The sequence below is a fragment of the Balaenoptera ricei genome, chromosome 2 (assembly GCF_028023285.1).
Source record: "Balaenoptera ricei isolate mBalRic1 chromosome 2, mBalRic1.hap2, whole genome shotgun sequence".
Lineage (NCBI taxonomy): Eukaryota > Metazoa > Chordata > Mammalia > Artiodactyla > Balaenopteridae > Balaenoptera > Balaenoptera ricei.
In genome coordinates this window covers 154,016,099-154,032,820 of record NC_082640.1, presented here as the reverse complement: position 1 = coordinate 154,032,820, position 16,722 = coordinate 154,016,099, and the positions used below count along the sequence as shown (strand labels likewise).

At 41.1% G+C, this 16,722-nt stretch overlaps 1 protein-coding gene across 1 annotated transcript in view; it reads left to right on the top strand.

Moving 5' to 3' along the window:
• Positions 1 to 716: 716 nt before the first annotated feature.
• VTI1B (vesicle transport through interaction with t-SNAREs 1B) overlaps positions 717 to 16,722 on the top strand; it is a 22,285-nt gene continuing 6,279 nt past the window's right edge. Inside the window, exons 1-2 of the mRNA XM_059914484.1 lie at positions 717 to 988; positions 14,700 to 14,758. Coding sequence (XP_059770467.1) covers positions 874 to 988; positions 14,700 to 14,758 — 174 coding nt within the window. The 5' untranslated portion in view covers positions 717 to 873. The remainder of the gene's footprint in view (positions 989 to 14,699; positions 14,759 to 16,722) is intronic.

Genomic DNA, 16,722 nt, shown 5'->3' with positions numbered 1-16,722 from the left:
TGAATCTTTTATTCAACACATGCCCAGATCCTTGCACAAAGGCTACGCTTAAATTGAAACACCTGCTGAGTGAACGACTGCACGGCGTGCCCAGCCGCTAGAGGCTGAGCGTATATTTTGGGGGTCACACTGCCCGGGGACCACTTCTGAAAGAATGACTCTGGTCACTTGACTCCCCAGTAAAAGTGCTTTAAGCTCGAGCGCAGGCAGGAACCTGGCCCAGCTATCTTCCAAGAACTGAAAGCTAACAGTCGGAATGTGAACTGAGGAAGTCACGGTGGCCAAACAGTGCGATGACTGAGAAGATAACGACCAGGCGCCTACCGATACCACACCATTGCGCGTCAGCGTCACGCTGACGGCCGCGAAGACGGCAGAACTACCGCCCCCAGCAACGCTTGACTTCCGAGTCGGAGCGTCTTCAGTGCCGAACTACAGCCTCCGGCATGCACTGCAGCGTCCGCCCCTCGCCGGAAGGCGGGGCCCGGGAAAGAGGCGGCCGCGCCGCCTGTTCCGCGCGTTCCCACAGTCCCTTCCGCCGTGGCGCTCTTCCCAACCCCGGACTGGCTAATTCCGGGGTTCCGAGACTGCCGCTCGCGCCCGAGCGCCGCCGCTCCCTCAGGAGTAGCCCAGGCAGCGCAGCCCGCCCGACTTTCCGTCAGGCTTCGGCGCCCGGCGCGCCGTCAGTGACGGCATGCAGGGGGTGGGCGTTCCGGCTCGGGAGGACCCCGCCGCGGCCCCGGAAGCGCCTCGTCCCGAGCGGCGGTGGCTGCGGTCGCCGGGATGCCTGCGCGGCTGGGCGGCTGAAGGCGGAGTAGGAACGGGCTCCGTGCCCGGAATCTCGGCTGCCGCTGCTCGAGAGCGGCCTGCGCCATGGCGAGCTCAGCCGCCTCCTCAGAGCATTTCGAGAAACTGCATGAGATCTTCCGCGGCCTCCATGAAGACCTACGAGGGGTGCCGGAGCGGCTCCTGGGGACGGCTGGGACAGGTGAGGCGGGGGCAGGCTGAGCCCAGGGGCACCCAACTCCGCCAGCTCTGGGAGGAAGAGCTCCCACCCCCTTCTCAGACCCTCCCTCCCTTCTCTCCGCGTCTCATCCTCAGACACGCCCCCTAGGGCTAGCTGGGTCCCGGCGCCCAGGATCTCCCTGGCGCCACTTAGCGTGCTCAGGGATGCACCTCGGAGTGTCATCTCCCTCTTGATCCTCCTATAGCCTTCAGATTTTTCTCGTTTCATTTTCACTGTGGCAGGAAGAGCATAGGAGACCTAAGTCTGCGATCCGGTATTTGAGTAGAATTGGTTTCTTTTGTAGCTCTCTGTATTTTTTTTTTAAACATCTTTATTGGAGTATAATTGCTTTATATTGTTGTGTTAGTTTCTGCTGTGTGTTTTGTTTTATACATTTAACAGTGTTATTCTCAAAAGAGGTCCATAGTTTTCACCAGACTGGCAAAGGATCTGTAGCACAAAAAGGGTTAAGAACCCGAGGGAATCATAACTTTTGGGGTTGGTAAATAACCAGTCTTGAGGGGGATTGGTCTTTAAAATCAGGATTGTGGTCTTTAGGTGTGGTCCTCTTATGAACTCTCAGCTTAGACTGTCTCTTGCCCCTTGATTTCAAAATTCAGAGTGCTACAGGCTTTGCTTGGAGGAGCTAAGAGTTTTGCAATTGAATCTGTATAGGAAGGTCTGCCATAGTTCTTTGCCTTAAGACAAATAGATCTTGATGGCAAGGCAGATGAGACTTTTATTGCTTTTACTTAAGTGTCAAAGCTTGAGTGTTTGCTCTGTGAGTTACCCAAGGTCATATGAATTGAATGACTCTGGTGAGAATGAAATTCATACCTTTGTTTAACATTTACTGGGAGAGGCTGCTGGGTGCCAGGCACTGTCCTAGATGCTGGTAATATTGCACATTACAGTGAAAAGACTTACAAATCTCTGTTCTAATGGGTCGATTATAATATATAAGTATTAAGAGGTGGTGTTAAGGGCAATACAGGAAAATAAAGCAGGGCCAAGGAATGAGGGGGCTCTAATTTTTTTTTTTAACATCTTTATTGGAGTATAATTGCTTTACAATGGTGTGTTAGTTTCTGCTTTATAACAAAGTGTCTAATTTTAAATTGGGTGGCTGTGAAAGGCCTCTTTGAGGAGGTGGCATTTGAGCAGAGACTTGAAGTAAGGGAGTAAACCACGCAAAAATCTGGGAGAAGTGAGTGTCAGGAGGACGGAATAGTACTGCAAAGGTCCTTAAGCAGAAATGAGCTTGGTATGTTCTAGGAAGAACAAGAAAGCCAGTGTGTTTGGGGTGGAATGAGCAGGGGAGATAGTGGTAGTAGATGAGGCTTTAAAGAGGTAGGCAGGGCCAGATTGCATGGGGCCTTGTAGACCAGGGTCTACAAGGTCTACCAGGGTCTAAAAAGATTTGCATCTTTTTCTAAATGTAGTGGCTTGCAGCTAAAGGATATAGAACAGGAGAGTGATGGGATCTGATTTACATGGTTGAAAAATAGACCATTTTTTCAGCCTCGTGTTGAGATAAATTTTGCAATGTCTATTTCTGTAAGGCTAAATAATGCAAAAGGACATTCTGTTTTGAAAAATAGAAAACTGAGTTAGTTATATTCACTTTTGTCATCTACCTAAACTTCTAATTCCTGCAAAGAGGACATTCAAAAAGGTGTGAATTTCCACCCAAGTGCAAAATACTGTAACACGAGTTGCTGGTAACGCTTAGTTGTTCAATGAGTAAGTAAATAGAATATACCCATATCCGCAGGTTATAAGAATTTCAACAACTTTTAGTCTTCTTATTCACTACTTTATTCATACTTCTCAATAAATATTTGTTGAATAAGTTGAATTTAATTAAGCAAACACACCAGGCCTCATCTCTGATTCCTCTTTTTCTAGTCCTGAGACTACTTCATAGGCTTTCCACCTATGAAGCTTTATTTTCCACCATGAATTATTAAGCACTGAATAATGTACATAACACATCCCTTGCATTTAGCTTATGCTCTGTAATTGAATTCAGTTTTTTCAATAAACATTTATTGAGAATTACGTATCAGTTAGTGTCCTGAGCCCTGAGAAGTTCCAAGAGTTCTTGCCTTAAATGGGAGCAAGTTTACAACAAAGTGTGTGATGAGTCCTAAGATAGTTTTGAGACCATGACAAAAAAACCTAACATGGGCATGGGGGAGCAAGAGGGAAGCTTCACAGAAAGGAGAACTTCTAACTGAGTGTCAGGGGTTGAACAGGAGTCTGCCTGAGAGGGGAAATGGGAAGAGGCAACAAAGGAAGAAAAAAATCAAATATTCACAATTATTACTGGAGCTTAAGATATGTGTGGGACCTAGAGGGGTGGGATAGGGAGGGTGGGAGGGAAATGCAGGAGGGAGGGGATATGGGGATATATGTATACATATAGCTGGTTCACTTTTTTATACAGCAGAAACTAACACAACATTGTAAAGCAATTATACTCCAATAAAGATGTAAAAAAAAAAAAAGATTCTTAATAAAGAGTGGCTGCCACTTTCATTAAAAAAAAAAAAAAGGTATGTGTGGGAGAATAGTAATAGATGAGGAAAGTAAGACACAGCCAGACAGTTAAGGGACCTAAGTGTCACATTAAGACATCTAGACTTGATATGGAGAATCAGTAAAGGATTTCAAATAGCTGACTATATGGTCAGATTTAATTTTAGAAGGAGAATGCTGGTGGCTGAGTAGAGGATGAAAGAGAGGCACAAGAATCTGTATACCAGGGACCATGTTAGGAGCCTTTGTGGCAGTCATCTAGGTAACATGGGAATCTAGAGAGTCCCAAATCCAAGAGGTGATTCTGGACAGAAATTAACCAGACTGATTGGACATGAGGAGTGAGGGAGACAGATTCAAGGATGTCTGCATTTTCTCACTTGGTCAGTTGAGTGAATGATAACTTTAAGAAACGTAAGAGTAGAAGCAGGCTTGTTTGGGTTGTGGATGAGAACATCAAGAGTGATTATATAGAGGGCTTCCCTGGTGGCGCAGTGGTTGAGAATCTGCCTGCCAATGCAGGGGACACGGGTTCGAGCCCTGGTCTGGGAAGATCCCACGTGCCGCGGAGCAACTGGGCCCATGAGCCACAACTACTGAGCCTGCGCGTCTGGAGCCTGTGCTCTGCAACAAGAGAGGCCACGATAGTGAGAGCCCCGCGCACTGCGATGAAGAGTGGCCCCCGCTTGCCACAACTAGAGAAAGCCCTCGCACAGAAACGAAGACCCAACACAGCCATAAATAAAATAAAAAAAAAAAAAGTTATTACATAGAATAGAGAACGTATGTCCATTCTAGCCTGACAGATATTTCTTCTCCTACCATTAAAAATAACATTTATGAAGAAGATACATGAATTGAAAGGCAGTGTATTGTAATATTTAACAGCAAGGATTCTAGAGCCAGACTGCTAGAGTTCATATCCTAGATCCACCTCTTAATAGCTTGGTGACCTTGAACAACTTACTTTAACATAATTAGTTTCCCTTGCAAAATGGGAATCAGTCATTATATTTACTTCATAGGGATTTTTTGGGGATCAAGCGAGCTAATATATGTAAAGCCCTTAAAATACTGCCTAACAGTAGTAACAGCAGTTAGCCATTACTCCTATTATATGGGAAATTGGATATTTTATTTAAATAAAACATAAGAATACCAGCTCTGTATACAACTACCCTTACCTTGCACTACTTTCCCTTTTTTTCTAGAGCACGTATCTTCTAACATACTAGACACTTTACATATTTTTTAAAATTAATTAATTAATTTATTTTTGGCTGCGTTGGGTCTTCGTTGCTGCGCGCGGGCTTTTCTCTAGTTGCGGTGCGTGGAGGCTACTCTGTTGCAGTGCGCGGGCTTCTCATTGTGGTGGCTTCTTTTGTTGCAGAGCATGGGCTCTAGGCGCGCAGGCTTCAGCAGTTGTGGCACACAGGCTCAGTAGTTGTGGCGCACGGGCTTAGTTGCTCTGCAGCATGTGGGATCTTCCCGGACCAGGGCTGGAACCCGTGCCCCCTGCATTGGCAGGCAGATTCTCGACCACTGCGCCACCAGGGAAGCCCAGACACTTTACATATTTATGATGTTTATAGTATATTACTTGTCTTCTTTTCACTAGAACAGTGGTTTTCAAAGTATGATCCCTGAACCAACAGCATCAGCATCATCTGGAAACTTGTTAGAAATGCACCTTCTTGGTTCCCACCCAAGACTTACTGAATCATTAACTGTTTTAACAGTCTATTTTAACAGCCCTCTGGGGGATTTCTGATGCCTGTCAAGTTTGAAGGCCACTGAACTAGGACATAAGCTCATCAACACATGTTATTTCTTTCTTTCTTTTTTTTTTTTTAATACATGAAGCCTCTTGATTTTTATTTGTGAGCCACCAACTCAGATATTTTTCAAATGCTTTACGGACCAAACAGAGCAAATCTGCAGGTGAAATCTTACCTGCCAATTTAATCTTCTGTATATATGTTCAACAGGTACTCATTGAATGAATGCTTATGTACAAAGCTAATGATTTGAAAATCAAATCATGGTTTTCTATTAATTACATTCCAATTGTAGAGACTACTTTCTCCAGAAGAAAATGTTGGCCTCAGTCCATAAAACACTGCTTAAAATTTTAACATTTACATGAGAATCATTCTTCTTTTGTTAATGGGAAGCATAAGCAAATCTAATTCTAAAAATGACCCCTGAAGAAGTTAGTTAAATGGATAATCAGTTCACTCTTATAGATGCCTTCTCATATGATATTAAAAGGATCACACAAGCCAGCATGTATTGGCATTCTTGTTTATTTCTTGTTACTTAAGTAACAAGAAGAAGTTTAAATGTTTAAACTGCTTAATTTGATCCTTTTCATGAAGGCATTTAAAACTGCTATCAGCCATACTGATATCTCTTTCTTTGAATTTCTATAGCACATGTTATTTCTTGTCTTTTTGATAATAACCATTCTAACAGGTGTGAGGTGATATCTCATTGTGTCTTTGATTTGCATCTCCCTGATGATTAGTCAAGTTGAGTATCTTTTCATGTACCCGTTGTCCATTGTATGTCTTCTTTGGAAAAATGTTTATTCAGATCCTCTGCTCATTTTATAATTGGATTGTTTGGGTTTTTGCTATTCAGTTGTATGAATTCTTTATATATTTTGGATACTAGCCCCTTATCGGATATATGATTTACAAATATATTCTCCCAGTAAATAAATTTTTTTCATTTTGTTGATAGTTTCCTTCTGCTATCCAGAAGCTTTTTTTTTTTTTTTTAAGCAATGTATTTTCTGGCGTGTGTTTTTTGCCTTTTTTTTTTTTTAATGTAGTTGATTTACAGTGTTGTGTTAATTTCTTCTGTACAGCAAAGTGACTCAGCTATACATATATATATTCTTTTTCCTATTCTCTTCCATTATGGTTTGTCACAGGATATTGAATATAGTTCCCTGTGCTATACAGTAGGAGCTTGTTGTTTATCCATCCTATATATAACAGTTTACCTCTACTAATCCCAAACTTCCATTCCTTCTCTCCCCTACCCCCTCTCTCCCTTGGCAACCACAAGTCTGTTCTCTATATCTGTGAGTCTGTTTTTGTTTGGTTTTGGTTTTGGTTTTGGTTTTGTTTTGGGGTTTTTTTGGCTGCACCACGCGGCATATGAGATCTTAACCCTTGCTCCCTGCAGTGGAAGCACAGAATCTTAACTATTGGACCGCCAGGGAAGTCCCTGTTTTGTTTTGTTTGTTTTTTAAGTTAATTAATTTATTTTTGGCTGCATTGGGTCTTCATTGCTGTGCACAGGCTTTCCTCTAGTTGCAGCGAGCTAGGGCTACTCTTTGTTGCGGTGCGCGGGCTTCTCATTGCAGCGGCTTCTCTTGTTGTGGAGCATGGGCTCTAGGCGCGTGGGCTTCAGTAACTGTGGCTCGCAGGCTCTAGAGCACAGGCTCAGTAGTTGTGGCGCACGAGCTTAGTTGCTCTGTGGCATCTGGGATCTTCCTGGAACAGGGCTCGAACCAGTGTCCCCTGCATTAGCAGGAGGATTCTTAACCACTGTGCCCCAGGGAAGTCCCCCTGTTTTTGTTTTGTAGATATGTTGATTTGTATCGTATTTTAGATTCCACATATAAGTGGTATCATATGGTATTTCTCTTTCTCTTTCTGACTTACTTCATTTAGTATGATAATCTCTAGGTCCATCCATGTTGCTGCAAATGGCATTTCATTCTTTTTAATGGCTGAGTAATATTCCATATTTTATATATATATATATATTTATTTATTTATACACACACACACACCCCCACATCTTCTTTATCCATTCATGTGTTCATGGACATTTAGGTTGTTTCCATGTCTTGGCTGTTGTGAATAGTGCTGCTATGAACATAGGGGTGCATGTATCTTTTTGAATTATAGTTTTGTCTGGGTATATGCCCAGGAGTGGGATTGCTGGATCATATGGCAACTCTTTTCCATACAGTTTTCCATAGTGGCTGCACCAATTTACATTCCCACCAACAGTGTAAGAGGGTTCCCTTTTCTCCACACCCTCTCTAGCATTTGTTATTTGTAGACTGTTTAATGATGGCCATTCTGACTGGTGTGAGGTGTTACCTTATTGTAGCTTTGATTTGCATTTCTCTAATAATTAGTGATGTTGAGCATCTTTTCATGTGCCTACTGGCCATCTGTGTATGTCTTCTTTGGAGAAATGTTTATTTAGGTCTTCTGCCCATTTTTTATTGGGTTGTTTGTTTTTTTGTCGTTGAATTGTATGAGCTGTTTGCATATTTTGGAAATTAAGCCTTTGTTGGTTGCATCGTTTGCAAATATTTTCTCCCATTCCATAGATTGTCTTTTCGTTTTGTTTATGGTTCCCTTTGTTGTGCAAAAGATTGTAAGTTTGATTAGGTTCCATTTGTTTATTTTTGTTTTTGTTTGTATTGCCTTGGGAGACTGACCTAAGAAAACATTGGTATAATTTATGCCAGAGAATGTTTTGCCTAGGATTTCTCAGAAGCTTTTAGTTTGATGTAGCCCTGCTCGTTTATTTTTGCTTTTGTTGCTTTTATATTTGGTGCCAAATCCAAAATATCATTGTCAACATTCAAGCCTAATCCTTTTTGAGTTAATTTTTGTATATAGTGTAAAGATAGTGGCCCAGTTTCATTCTTTTGCATGTGACTGTCAAATGTTTCCCAACACCATTTATTGAAGAGACTGTCCTTTTCTGTGAGGGAACAGGAAACAAATATTTCTCTCTCTCCTGACACAGAGCTTCTAAAACCCTTGTAATTTCTGGGAGCATCTTTTATTCAGTGAGGCTGCTGTGGGTGGGCTCCTGGGTGGCTTCTGGATGGGAGCTGGTCACCAGAAAGACCAACCCATGATTAGAAGCTTGGATTTTCAGTCCTGCTCCCTACTTCTCTGGAGATGGGAAAGGGGCTTCAAATGGAATTAATAATTAACCATGTCTATGTGAGGAAGCCTCCATAAAATTTCAGTAGTATGGGGCTCAGAAAGCTTCCAGGTGGTTGAACATATCCACACTGGGAGGGTGGTGCACCTCAACTCTGCGGGGACAGAAGGTCCTGCAGGACAGAACAGGAGGGGAAAGAGACCCTCCAAGACCTTGCCCTGTGTCTCTCTTCATCTGGCTTTTCATCTGTATCCTTTATCATATCCTTTAATAAACTGGTAAACCTAAGTAAGTGTTTCTCTGAGTTTTGTGAGCCTCTCTACCATATTAATTGAATCTGAGGAGGGGGTCATGGGAACCTCCAGTTTGTAGCCAAATTGGACAGAAGTTGTGGGTAACCTGAGGACCTACTACTTGCAATTGGCATCTGAGGTGGTGGTGGGGCCAGTCTTGTGGGACTGAGCCCTGAACCTCTGGAATCTGATACTGTCTCTGGGTAGATAGCGTCAGAATTGAGTTGAATTGCAGGACACCCAGCTGGTGTCTCAGAGAATTGCTGCTGTGGGGAAAACAACCCATACATTCGGTGACCAAAAGTGAAGTGTTCTGTGTGAGTAGTAAAAGAGACACACGGGAAACAAACAACAGGAGGAAGGACTAGGTTTTTTCCTATACAGGAGAGAAAGATAGGAGGGAGAAAGACTGGGTTTTTCCTAATACATTTCCCCATTGTATATTCTGGGCTCCTTTGTTGTAAGTGAATTGACCATATATGTGTGGACTTACTTCTGGGCTCTCTTTTCCATTCCATTGAGCTTTGAATCTGTTTTTATGCCAGTACCATACTGTTTTCATTACTATAGTTTTGTAATATACGGTTGACCCTGGGCGCCAACCCTCTGCGCAGCTGAAAATCTGAGTGTAACTTGTTGGCCCTCCTATCCAAGTTTCCTTATTATCTGCAGATTCAGCCAACCACAGGTTATGTGGTACTGTAGTATTTACTATTGAAAAAAATCTGTGTATAAGTGGACCTGCCCAATTCAAACCCTTGTTGTTCAAGGGTCAGCTGTAGTTTGAAATCAGAAAGCATGATGCCTCCAGCTTTGTTCTTCTTTTTCAAGATTGCATTGGCTAATTGGGGTCTTTTGTGGTTACCTACAAATTTTTGGATTGTTTGTTCTATTTCTGTAGAAAATGCCATTCATTTTGCTATTATTTTGTTGAGGATTTTTGCATCTGTGTTCACCAGGGATATTGGCCTATAATTTTCTTGTGGTGTTTTTCGCTGGTTTTGGTATCAGCGTAGTGCTGGCCTCTTAAAAAAACTTTGGAAGTGTTCCCTCCTCTTCTATCATAGGCTCTATATTTTGTCTGTTTTGTTAATTATGCATCCTAAGCACCTAGAACAGTGCCTAGTACATACTAGGTGCTCTATAAATATTTGTTGAATGATTGTATAAATACTGTGAATTTTTGGGAAGAAAATAGTAATAATATATGATTGGGTATTAAAATTCAGTGTGATTTTATTTCTATTCTACCATGTTTTCCACAGTTTCACCACTTTTAAAATCAATATATATATACCTATTTAAAAAAAGGATAGGATAACAGACACAATGTGTCCTACTTTAGGAAGTTTGTATGCCAATGACAATCCATTAGCATATGTGATAATTATTAATCCATTTAATATTACATTAAGCACCTACAACCATAATTTCTAGTCTTAGCTTTGCAGCATATGAAGATGTCTCTTCAAATACCTCAGACTGCTATAAATTCTTATCCAATTAATAGAGTAAGTACCTATAGTCATGATTTTTAGTTTTAGTTTTGTAGCACCTGAAGGCACATGTCTTAATGAACATTATAAAATTATTGAAAGTTTTTCATTTTAATTCACTTAAATCTCAGTATCTATACGTGAGACTCCATTATTTTAGAAACCAGAAAAAATAATAACTATGAAGGACCATATGTAGCAGGTTGATAAACACAATTACTCACTAACTGCAGAATTTTAACTTTTCCAACACTCTTCATATTCTTTGGTGAATTTTGTTTTTGCTTAGTTTTTCCTAACTAGGGATTTACTTTAAAAAACAGTGGTAGTTACTATTTATTGAACCCTTAATATGCCTTGCATTTGTTCTGTGTTTGTTACATGTATTGTCTCTTTTAACTCTTTCAGACAACTGTACGAGGTCAGTACCGTTATATTTCTTATTTATAGTTGAGGAAACAGACTTAGAGAGAATCAGGTAACCATGTGGTCTACAAAGAGGATGTAGGTCCTAGAAATGCCACAATGGGGCGCCAAAAACATTAATCACAGATTTTAAAGATCCTGGTAAAACTGGTTATTTCCACAGTTCTGATGGACCAAGGTTAGTCATTCTTGGGCTGGCAATTCAAATAGCCTATAAGAAAGAGAGGCTGCCACCTTGGTCGAACATGAGGTAGGCTTCCTCTAGCACTTTCAGAGCTGGGTGTTTCCATTTTATTCCATGTCCGGGGCATTGTGTGGCCATCCACCCAGTTTACCAAACGTTCAGCTTCAGAGTGAGTCAGTCACAGGTGAAGGGTTTGGGAAGGCATGTGGGGTAGGGGATAGTGTTATTTGGAGTAGCTCACTCTTGTTTCTGGTGTCCGTTCTACCCAGTATCAGTCCTGTTGTTTTGTAGTTGATTGTAGTGTTAATTCTAACTCCCTAAAAAATTAAGAGGTTAAAAGGTTTGAACATATTATACCTGTATACCCTGGGAGCACAAAAATGCCCCTCAACGCTGTAGTGTACAGAAGCACTGGGTTGGGAGTCAGGAGACTTGCATTCTGGAACTAGTGTTGCTACACATCTTCTCCTTCTGTGGCCTTGGGGAAGACAGTTTCTCCAGGTTCTAATTTCCTCAACTGCTAAATGAGAAGGTTAGACTAGATGATCTCTGAGGTCCATCTCAGCTCTAATATTCATTGATTTCACAATTCTGAGTCTAAAGCATAAAGGAACAGCTATTGATACCTCTCACTTGGGTAGGGGTTTAATCTCTTGAACCTTTAAAAGTATATAAGTGGTAGAGCACTCCTAGTAGAATGCATGCCTTATGAAATCAGATAGAGAGCAGAGTAGTCCAAAAAGACTGAGAATAACAGAATCATGCAGGGAAGTTAGTGAAAGGATCAAGATTCTGTGTGCTGCCTCCTTCCCCCGCCCACTCTTATTTATGTAGCTACTTTCTTTGAGTCATTCTAGAATTTGCCTCTTAGGAATGCAGATTTTCATGTCTTTTAACAAAGAAAGAATAAAGGAGGAGAATTTATGACTAAGAGAGATGTAGAAAAATCTAGGACGGGAATGCACTTAGAGAATACTGTCATCTTGGATCAGAAGTGAGTGTGCTTGAGTTTGGAGATGTGCCTATTCAGAGGAGTGACGACACTCAACACTTTAGTGAATGCTTATTACAAAATAATATGATAGCTCTCCATGGAAGTAGCCATTCTTGATTGCAGATATTATTTCACTGCTGATAGCTGAAAACACAGACTACTAAAGGATAACAGCTGCTTTGGCACTTATTTCAGTTACATCATGGTTAGTCAAGATGTAGGCCATTTGCCAGGGCTGAACTTTCTCCTATTTTTTTTTTTTTAAACAAAAAACCCTGGGTTTTGTGAGTGGTGTGTAGTGAGAAATAGTTTACCTGGAGTACCTATTTAGGGAATGTCACATGACAATGAAGGCAGCTTAGTAAAGGGTGCATTGTCGTTTGCTCTTGTAGGCAATAGCAGTGTCTAAGGAGTACCCTACCAGGTTTAGAGTTCTAGAAGCTATGGGATGTATAAAAGAAAAAGTAAATTTCTCTACTCAGAAGGAGCTTGATCTCAAGTTGAGAATATAGAATATACACAAGCAAAATGATTTATGATCAGTTGAAAAGCAGTGGACAGCTGACATGCTAGATGCTGTTGTGATTAACAAAATGTAAATCCATATAAAGCATTACAGTGGTGTTACATCTTACACGGTATTTGGCTTGAAAGTCAAGGTGTGAGATGAAAATCAGGGTAAACAGAATTATCCGAGAAAATCTTAGGACAGCATGTTGAGTACCCACGTGCCATCCCTTTGTAAGGGCAACTCAGCTGTTTTCTTGGCATTGGAAAAGATTGCTCTTTCTTCAGTTGATGGAAGTGCTGGCTTGTATTTAGAAATCACATTGAGCTTTTTAAAAGACCGTGTCCTTATACGTGCTACAGTATGGATGAACCTTGACGACATTATGCTAAGTGAAATTGTAAGATTCCTCTTATATGAGGTGCCTAGAGTAGTCAGATTCATAGACACAGAAAGTAGAATGGTGATTACCAGAGTCCGGGGAGAGGGGGAATGGGGAGTTAGTGTTTAATGGGTATGGAGTTTCAGTTTGGGATGATGAAAAGGTTCTAGAGGTGGATAATGGTGATGGTTGCACAACATTGTGGATGTACTTAATGCCCTTTAACTGTATACTTAAAAACGGTCAAAATGGTAAATTTTATGATATGTATATATTTTACCACAATTAAAAAAAACTATATCCCCAGATTGTGAACATAATTCCAAAAGATGAGTTCAAAAAATATTGTAAGCAATGATAACTTTGTGGTAATAAGCAGATTATGTGTAGATTTCCAGGGAGAACATTCATTTGGATGTATACATTAAAAAAAAAAAACTCCTCATAAATAGGACTAATTTTTGCTTGTTAGATATGCTTATTAGGGCTTCCCTGGTGGCGCAGTGGTTAAGAATCCCCCTGCCAATGTAGAGGACATGGGTTTGAGCCCTGGTCTGGGAAGATCCCACATGCCATGGAGCAACTAAGCCTGTGTGCCACAACTACTGAGACTGTGTTCTAGAGTCTGTGAGCCACAACTACTGAGCCCGCGCACCTAGAGTCCATGCTCCGCAACAAGAGAAGGCACCACGATGAGAAGCCCGCGCGCCGAAGAGTAGCCCCCGCTCACCGCAACTAGAGAAAAGCCCGCGTGCAGCAACAAAGACCCAATGCAGCCAAAAAAAAATTAAAAAAAAAAAAGATATGCTTGTTAGGTATGATCTACCTCCTCATTTTATAGCCAAGGAAGGAGGTTAGGTCCTAAAGAGATGAAGAGAATTATCCAAGCTTACATGTTGAGTCAGGCCCAAAGCTAGAACCAGAACCTGAGCCCCTTTACTCACCAGCACTTCCCCCATACAGAGGTTTACCAGGTGACAGCATGCCAGTACTCCCTTCATCATTTTTGCTGTGTCCAAGCACCATTTTTACTATAATTAGTCATTTTCTTTATATGAGTATTTCATGTAAAGTGCATTTATTTAATACATAAAGTTACTTTAAAAGGAAATTTTATATCACTACCTTAAATGGAAAATCTATAGAACCTATCTAAATGATCAGAAAAAATACAGTGAAGGCAGAACAGTGCTGTTTTAGTTAGATGTTATTGCTTTGAGGCTAAAGCCTGTTCTGTTTTTGTTAAAAGGGGAGATTAGTAATTTTTAGGTGTTAAAGACATACTAGCACTAAAATGATAATGATGCAAAGTACTGAACGATGAGTGTCTTTTTCCCTGTGTGAGTCAGTGGTATTTAACGTCATTTCCCATACCACTGCCAGTGGGTATGGCTAAGAAACTTGTGCTGTATACTATGCAGTCTCTCCAGCGAGCAGAGTAGGTGGGTTTTGAATTTGTTTTGCAGAACAGCAGTGGATAAGGGTTAATATAGAGATGTGATTTACAGTGGGAGTGAAAATGGGGACAAAGATTTCAGAGAACTAGTATTGTTAAACATTCTTATTGATGAAAGTGTGCCTGGTCCCTCTGTTAGGATGGGTGAAAAAAGACTGACAGTGATTGATTTAGACCTGTTGTCTTTCCTAGTAGGGATGCTATTGGTCTTTGGGGCCAGATCATTGTTATGCAGGACTGTACGTAGCATAGATATTCTTGTTCCCTGGACACTTGATGCCAATGGTAATACCGTCCCTCTCCCTTCCCCCCAGTTACTGTGATAACTAGTTCCCCTATGTTTCTAAATGTCTTTTAGGGGTGATTAAGTACTGTATTAGTACCTTCAGGAAAGGAATGTGGAGTTTATTCTAAGCAGAGGGTATAGCCTCTAGGAATGTTTGGAAGCAGGACTGAGCATTGAAAACTTGTCTGTCTTTTCCAGAAGAGAAGAAGAAGTTGATCAGAGATTTTGATGAAAAGCAACAGGAAGCAAATGAAACGGTGAGAACAAGGAACAAGTCCTTATATCTTCTTCCTGTTTGTTGGTCTTTTCCAGAAGTAATGCTTGTGACGTGATCACAGATAAACTGTTCCTGTCCATTGATCTTGCTTTTGATTATTTCTTACCAAATGAGGCCAGTTGATGGGGCTGGGTGTTGAGGGGGTTTGGCAAACACAAATGGGTAAAGCTTGGAGACTCTCCTGAAATGAGTCTTTGATAATACATTGCTGCTGTAATAAGGACATTCTCATACTTCTACCGGGGTGGTTTTTTAAAATCTCATTTTAAAAGCTGGCTGTTAAGATCAGTTATTCTCCTTTGTTAAACTTACTGTCACACAAGATGGAGCTCAGAGGTGGTTCTAGCCATGTTCCCTTCTGGTTTTTGGGGGGTTTTTTTGTTTGTTTTTTTTTGGAGAGTGTTGAATTTTGTATATATGCCAGTGTAGTTTTTATTTTATTTTTTATTTATTTAATTAAATTTATTTATTTATTTTGGGGGCTGCACCGGGTCTTAGTTTCAGCACGTGGGATCTTTTGTTGCGGTGGGCAGGCTTCTCTCTAGTTGTGGCGTGAGGGGTTTTTTTCTCTCTCTAGCAGTGGGCTCTGTAGTTTGCGGCACGCAGGCTCTCTAGTTGAGGCGTGTGAGCTCAGTAGTTGTGGCTCGTGGGCTTAGTTGCCCCGCAGCATGTGGGATCTTAGTTCCCTGACCAGGGATCGAACCTGCGTCCCCTGCATTGGAAGACGGATTCTTTACCACACTGGACCACCAGGGAAGTCCCTATTCCCTTCTGTTTTAAAAGACAGAAGGATTTGGTACCTTGGGCAAGGCATGCGTGGACAGGATGAGTTCCCCGTCAGGACCCAAAGCTTGTCAGATGTTGGTCCAGGTTGCTGAGCAGTTTAAGAACTGCTTCTCTCTTAATCTGTGCCTTTTCTTTAACAACAAAAAACAAACAAACAAAAAAGCAAGTTTTGCTCTCACCTTTTAGAAGTAAGGGTCCTCTGTTCTCCATATCATTGTGCTCTGGCTTCAGCAAAACCTTTTAGGAGGCTGGAGCTAAAATCCAGGTCCCTGGTAGTACTCCGAAGAAATAGTTGCCCCTAGTATTTGCTACCCCAGAGTAGACTGAAAATTTCTTTTTAAGCCAGAGAACTTCTTTATTGCTTGTTGAAGAAAAACTTCCTTATCTCAATGCAGTTCTGAGAAGTTAAGCTTACTGCATCCTTTTCTCTATTCTGCATCTATTTTAAGAAGGATCAGCCTACCAGACTGTGGAAATTATCTCCTTCATAATGGGAGTACCAGAAACTTTTCTAATACCTGTGTACAGCTGGACATATCCATGATACCTGTTACAGAGCCAGTCTTCTTTTTCACTTAACATCTTGGTAGCATTTCAAAAACCTTTTAATTAATACCAATTTATTTGTTTGGTGCTTAGATACTTTCTTTCCCTGAACTTAAAAAAATTAACCAGTCCTACTCTGGCCATCCCAGGCAGATGAAAATAACTTATGGCTTCATGTAAATTGGTTCTAGGTGTTACAGTTTACTTATCCCAGAAAAATGGAAATGATTTGGACCCCTGGTTATTCTGACATGGAGACAAACAGTTGATTTTCAGAAGGAGGAGGAAGGGAAGAACCTTGATGCCATACCCCTATCATTTTTAGTACAGTAGATCTCAGAGTGCTTCATGATAGCACTTGAACCATAACAGGCTAAGAACTTGGTATACTGAAAAGAGAATTTGAAGATTTTTGAATCCTGACTTCTCTTGTTATGTAACCTTGAGCAGGTTTCATCAAGTCTTATATATGAAGTAGAAGTAGTATTTCCTACCTTATTGATCTGTTGTGAGGATTAAATGAGAGAATGCATGTAAAAAATGTTTAATAAGCTGTAAGGTACTTGTTAGTTTTCTCACTCATTCATCACATACTTTTTGAAGGCCTGTTCT